This window comes from Chelon labrosus (genome assembly GCF_963514085.1).
Source record: "Chelon labrosus genome assembly, chromosome: 6".
In the NCBI taxonomy this organism is placed as follows: domain Eukaryota; kingdom Metazoa; phylum Chordata; class Actinopteri; order Mugiliformes; family Mugilidae; genus Chelon; species Chelon labrosus.
The window spans coordinates 29,333,744-29,340,204 of NC_140342.1; the positions used below are offsets into that span (position 1 = coordinate 29,333,744).

General features: G+C 41.7%; 1 protein-coding gene across 1 annotated transcript; it reads left to right on the forward strand.

Moving 5' to 3' along the window:
* Positions 1 to 1,320: 1,320 nt before the first annotated feature.
* Positions 1,321 to 5,791, forward strand: LOC311489824 (uncharacterized protein). Its single transcript, XM_084547116.1, has 2 exons — positions 1,321 to 1,555; positions 2,561 to 5,791. Exons 1-2 carry the CDS (start codon positions 1,384 to 1,386, stop codon positions 4,015 to 4,017), a joined length of 1,629 nt encoding a protein of 542 aa, XP_084403242.1. The 5' UTR covers positions 1,321 to 1,383; the 3' UTR covers positions 4,018 to 5,791.
* The last annotated feature ends 670 nt before the right edge of the window (positions 5,792 to 6,461 follow it).

Genomic DNA, 6,461 nt, shown 5'->3' on the forward strand with positions numbered 1-6,461 from the left:
GCAGTAGCCTTTTCCCACAGCTGCAACAATGGTATGGCTTCTCATCACATGTAATATGGTAATGGTCTTGTGTATATGAAACAACTGCTCTACCCATAGGTACTCAAATCACTTTACAGTCACAATGACAATCCCCCCTATTGGTTCACACAAGTGCCAAGCAATGGGAGCAACTCTTGGTTTAGTTTCTTGTTCAAGGGCACTCCAGCATGTGGTCCATGTACCAAGGATTGAACTGCTAACCCTGTGGTTTGTGGAAAACCTGCTCTACTGCCACAGCAGCCCGATATACATGATCTACATGAGACTACATTTTGTCTTTGTTTTGCCATAACGTGGCCTCTCACGTGTGTTTACATGTGTTGTGTCCTTTCTGATGAACGTGAGAAATACTCTGACGTGCACAGTGTAGAAACATGTTTCCCTGAACAATGAAATTCTTCTTGCTGCCACTTTCCCACCACTACACACAACAGTCCATGTAGCGTTAGCTGTGCTAGTTAGCCTCTTAGCATGTTATCAGTCTTGTAGCTGAGTGTCTTTCCTCTGTGTCTTCTCCATGTTGTGTGTTTCCATTCATTGGTTAGTTCATTTAGACCACAGGTGTCAAACTGATCCGTGAAAGGGCCACTGTGGCTGCAGGTTTTCATTCCAACCATGCAGCAGCACACCTGACTTGGCTCAATCAATCAGCTGAACTGCCTTCAAGCAGTCATTTCAGGTGTCCTCTTGCTTGATTGGAACAAAAACTTGCCAGCCACACCCACTGCATGGGTGCTGCATGGTGGTTATGAAAACCTGCAGCCACAGCGGCCCTTTCACGGATCAGTTTGACACCCCTGATTTAGACCATTCTGCAGCACGGCTTTTCAAAATAAAATCACTTCTCTCGATGTCCCACTGTGAAGGTCCAGTAGTAGCAGTGAGTAAACGTCTATATGAGTCTTGAATTAAAAAATTGAATAAAATAAAATTGTTATTGTGCTGTAGACTTTAATCCATGGACTGTATATAGAAAACAATTATATATTTATATATGAATACGAAACAATAACAGTGTCAGGGTGAATAAACTTAGTCTTCGTTTCAAATAATATAGAAGTTAAATCAATCTGTTGATGTTTGTTTTGTCTTTGGGGAATGCAGAGTTAATATTCCTGCTAGAAAATGATGATGTGATCCGAAATGAGAGATTTAAAAAGATAGCGGAACAAAATGTTGACTGTCCTCCTCTGTCGGACCTTTATCGTGGGACACCAGGCGGAAGTGGTTTGTTTTTTAAACTCCGTTAGTAGTGTTGTTGTGTTACTGTGTGGACTGAGCTGGAAGACGGTTGTGTCGTGTCGTCGTGTCCAGATAAATATTAGAGCTGTTGAAGTAACAATGTCTTCAGCTGAGAGTTTGAGAGAGTTGATCATCGAGCGACTAACTGCTGCTGCTGAAGAAATATTCAGAGTCGTTGAAAGAACTGTCGTCCAGTACGAGGAAGAGATCGATCGTCAGCGCAGACTGCTGGATATCACCTGGAAACCCGAGATAAAGTTACACAAAACAGGTGAGTAGAATATGGCGGAGTGAAGACGCAAACTCTTGTGCTCCTCACCTTTATCGAAATTCAATTCAAGTCCCTGAAAAACAAATGGGACACCTCATTATCAGGACCGGCCGACCAGGATGCCTTCACCCTTCCCAATGTGGTGATTTTTATTTTTTATTTATTTATTTATTTTGTCCTTTTTCTGTGTGAAACGATTTTTTTTTAACTATTTAACTCAGACCTGAATTGAATTAGATGCATATTTCTGAGTGATATGAACTCAATGGAAAACATTATTAGTCAATAATTTATTTTTAATAGAAAATAAGAAAATTAACAGAATAAAATAAATATCTTTCTTAAACAGAAACCTGGGAAACACCTGGGCCCGATGGGTTCCCAGTGGAATTTTTCAAGAGGTTCTCTAGCGAGCTTTCCCCATTACTTTTGAATATGTACGATCTCACACTCTTACACACTCAGCTGCCACAAACATTGAGGCGAGACTCAGTTTGTCTAATTCCCAAAAAAGACAAAGACCCCCTTCGCTGTGAGTCCTACCGCCCATTTAGTCTACTCAGTGTGGATTGCAAGATTCTAGCAAAGAGCCTAGCCAAGCGCCTTGAGAAGGTTCTCCCAGCCCTCATTTCACCCGATCAAACAGGATTTATTCAGGGACGACACTCCTCCTCCAACACCCGTAGGCTCCTTGACATAGTGTACACCCAGTCGGAGTCCTGTTCACCTGAAATTATTGTAGCCTATTGTAGCCAGGGTTTCCTTTTCGATACCCTTTCAAGATTTGGCTTTGGACCCACTTTTATTTCCTGGGTCAAGTTACTTTACAGCACCCCCTTAGCCTCACTTGGAACAAATGAGGTACAATCAAGCTACATCCCTTTATACTGTGGAACGAGACCAGAGATGCCCCCTATCATCGCCGCTGCTTACAATTTAAATGTCACCTGTGTTTTCCTGTCATCACATTAGTAACATTTATGTTGTGTCTCTTTGTCCCTCCAGACCTCCCACAGCAATATGTCTGGAGAGAGGAGGAGGTTCTCAGTGACCAGCAGCTCTGTAACCAGGAGAGGAACTCTAGTCTGGAACAGGAGGAACGAGAACGTCCACACATGGAAGAGGATCAGGAGGAACCAGAACCTCTACAGGTGGAAGAGCAAAAGGAGAAACCAGAACCTCCACGGATGAAAGAGGACAAGGAGGAACCAGAACCTCCATGGATGAAAGAGCACCAGGAGGAACCGAAACCTCCACGGATGAAAGAGGACAAGGAGGAACCAGAACCTCTACGGATGGAAGAGGACCAGGAGGAATCAGAACCTCCACAGATGAAAGAGGAACAGGAGGAACTCTACATCAGTCAGCAGGGAGAACAACTTGTAGTTAAGCAGGAGACTGATTCCTTGATGGAGACTCCGACTGATGAGGAAAGAGAGCTCAGTGAACCAGAACCAAACAGTGACCAGCTCCTCTTTAACATCTCTCCCATGTCAGAGAGTCAGTGTTATACTGACACAAGTAGAAAGTCTGTATCATGTGACGTCTGTGGAAAAACCTTCAAGAATGAATACGCAATGAAAGTCCATCGCAGAACTCACACAGGAGAGAAACCGTATTCTTGTGAAACATGTGGGAAAACCTTCAGACTTACAGCTAATTTAACTCTCCACATGAGGACTCACACAGGTGAGAAACCATATTCATGTGAAACATGTGGGAAAACCTTCAGTCAAAGATCCAGTTTCACTCTCCACATGAGAACTCACACAGGTGAGAAGCCCTATTCATGTGAAATATGTGGTAAAACCTTCAGCGAAAGATCTACTTTAACTGTCCACATGAGGACTCACACAGGTGAGAGGCCGTATTCATGTGAAACATGTGGGAAAAACTTCATTCAAAGATCTACTTTAACTGTCCACAGGAGGACTCACACAGGTGAGAAACCGTATTCATGTGAAACATGTGGGAAAACCTTCATTCAAAGATCTACTTTAACTAACCACATGAGGACTCACACAGGTGAGAAACCATATTCATGTAAAACATGTGGGAAAACCTTCATTCAAAGGTCTGCTTTCACTGTCCACATGAGGACACACACAGGTGAGAAACCGTATTCATGTGAAACATGTGGGAAAACCTTCATTCAAACATCTGCTTTCACTGTCCACATGAGGACTCATACAGGTGAGAAACCGTATTCTTGTGAAACATGTGGGAAAACCTTCAATCGAAGAGGTCATTTAACTGACCACATGAGGATTCACACAGGTGAGAAACCGTATTCATGTGAAACATGCGGGAAAACCTTCATTCAAAGGTCTGCTTTCACTGTCCACATGAGGACTCACACAGGTGAGAAACCTTATTCATGTGAAACATGTGGGAAAACCTTCATTCAAAGATCTACTTTAACTATCCACATGAGGACTCACACAGGTGAGAAACCGTATTAAAGTAAAATATGTGATAAAACCTTCCGAGAAAGATCTACTTTAACTATCCACATGAGGACTCACAGGTGAGGGGTCATCTTCCTGAAACATCTGTTCGGGAAAAACATCTTTGGGAAGACGAGCTTGTAAAAACCATGTCAGAATTTGTTCAGTTTGAATGTTGTGGCAGACATCTGATGTAATTATTCTCTGAGATGAGGTTAAAAGAGCTGAAAGGAGACACCTCTCTCTCTGACTGGGACGACCATCTAACAGGACAGGGAGAAGATAAGACAACCAGACTGTGTTTTAATGGTGAGAACTGAAAGAACATGGCTAACAAAACAACTCTTCCAGAGACTGTAGTACCATGTAGAGAAACTGACAATGTATCAGTGTGATGAAATCCTTCTGTTATTGACAAATTTGACCAGGATACCATAATCTGTATTCTTTCCTCTTGTCTGTCTCTCACACATAAACACACACCATCTTCCTCTCTGTCCTCTCAACTTGAGATAAACCAGCCAGATGCCAGTCATCAATAAGGGACACATTCCTGCAGTGACTTGACACTAGTTACCTTTAAGATCAACTCATATCTTAATCTGTATGTTTTAATAGCTTAAATGGGTTTAACCCAGATAATAGTCTGCATCAGCTGTTTTCATGTGTTTGGGTGGAAATCTTGTTTTTATGTTTTTATTTTAATTTTCCACAGAGTCACTGAGTTATAGACTTTCTTAGTTAATGCATATTATGTCTACTCTGTGTTTCTATTGATTGAAATAATTATGGCCTTTTAATTTGTTTTATTTGCCTTTTATGTTAACTTTAAAAGACATTTTCACCAGCAGTCATCATTCACTATCAGAGCAACAAGGAAAACTGTTTTCATCCTGAATATATGACAATAAGAAACTTCACTTAAGAATAAATGTTGAATTTCTTCTCAAATAACTTGTGTGCTTGTGTTTTTTATAAAGCGACTCAAATCTAGGCAACAAGATGGTTTCTTTTGGACTGAGGTCAGGACTTTCTGTTTGTCATTCCTATACCTCAACTTTGTTGTCCTTGAGGAGTATGCTTGGGTCAGTGTCCATTTGGAAGATCCAAACCAAGCTCTAACTTCCTGGTTGACGTTTTGAGATGTTGCTTCAATATATCCACACAATCTTCCTTCCTCACAAAGTCTCATCTATTTTCTGAAGTGCACCAGTCCCTTCCACAGCAAAGCACCCCCACAACATGATGCTGCCACCCCTATGCTTCATGGTTGGGAAGCTGTTCTTACTGGCTTGCTCTTCTAATCAAGTTTTAAAAATTACTTCATTGATAATCTCAGCTATCTGTTCACTTCTGTGTTTGATGCGTTGTTATTGGGGCTGGTCAGTGGAGTGTTTTAAAAACAACTGGCACTGATCAGTGTTAGCATTACTACCAATGAGACTGATGACTTACAACTCCATTGTTGGGTCTGTGTAATAAGGGCACTAAATATTGGGTTTTGGCTGTCATAAATAATTAATAATTATTAAAAATAATTATTTATCTGACTATTACCTTGGTCTCTCAGAGGAGGTTGAGAAGTTGACTCCATTCCCCGGAACTTAGGGTCGGCTGGGAATTGTTCCCATCTTCTGACTGGAGAGGGCGTTAATCTTTCACAAGAGGAAGAATGTGAATCGGAATAACCAGAATCACATTGGCTTAATGACTGTGGTGGGAAAATACAGCCCGATTTAAGCCTCAACAGTTCCTCTTTGTGTGCTCAAAGATCTGACTCTGCTGAGTGTAGGTCTGCTAATTAGCGCGTAGCTTTATTATTGGCCATTTGTACCTCATGGAGGAGACCAGCAGTTTGTGCTCTAAGGGACTAATTCTTTCTCTAGGGCTGCTTTGCTCTGAGAGGCAAGGCTGGATTGCCTGTGAAAGTTCAGAAGCAAACATCTTAACAATGGGCCTTTGGATGCAGTCTGCGCATCGCACCTGTCATTCAGTAGTGAATCTATCTCATCCCTGCACTCACTGAAATTCAGCTTGCTAATGAATTGTGGGTAGCCGGGTTTTAGGCTCTGTGCAAGGGAAGAAATAAATTGCTCTACACAGGGGTTCTCCATTGTTATGTGGGACAGAGGTTAGGTGTCAAAACAACAACAAAGCAATGCAGTTAGCAATGCTATGTTACGTAGCTTAAGTAGCTTCTAAGGGCTAGGAAGATAACCATGGCACTATTTAGTGAGTCTAGTGAGCACAACTAATTTGGTAACAAAGTAAATGCAGGTTTACAAATTTGATTACCAAAACTCAGCATGCAATAACTGAAATGCAGGGCAGTAACAGTTAGAGGCGTGATTCTTAAAGTTAACTCAGGCTGGAAAACATGTCAGTTACACCTAAGTATACAACTTTATGTTTCACAGGGCTGGTAGCACACTGTGGATCTGTCTCAGACTCTATCTTAC

What these genes read in the sequence shown, in the direction of transcription:
- LOC311489824 (XM_084547116.1), top strand. Translation starts at nt 1,384, where the DNA reads ATGTCTTCAGCTGAGAGTTTGAGAGAGTTGATCATCGAGCGACTAACT. An exon ending in GATAAAGTTACACAAAACAG is followed by an intron (nt 1,556 to 2,560) that starts GTGAGTAGAATA and finishes TTGTCCCTCCAG; the next exon opens with ACCTCCCACAGCAATATGTC.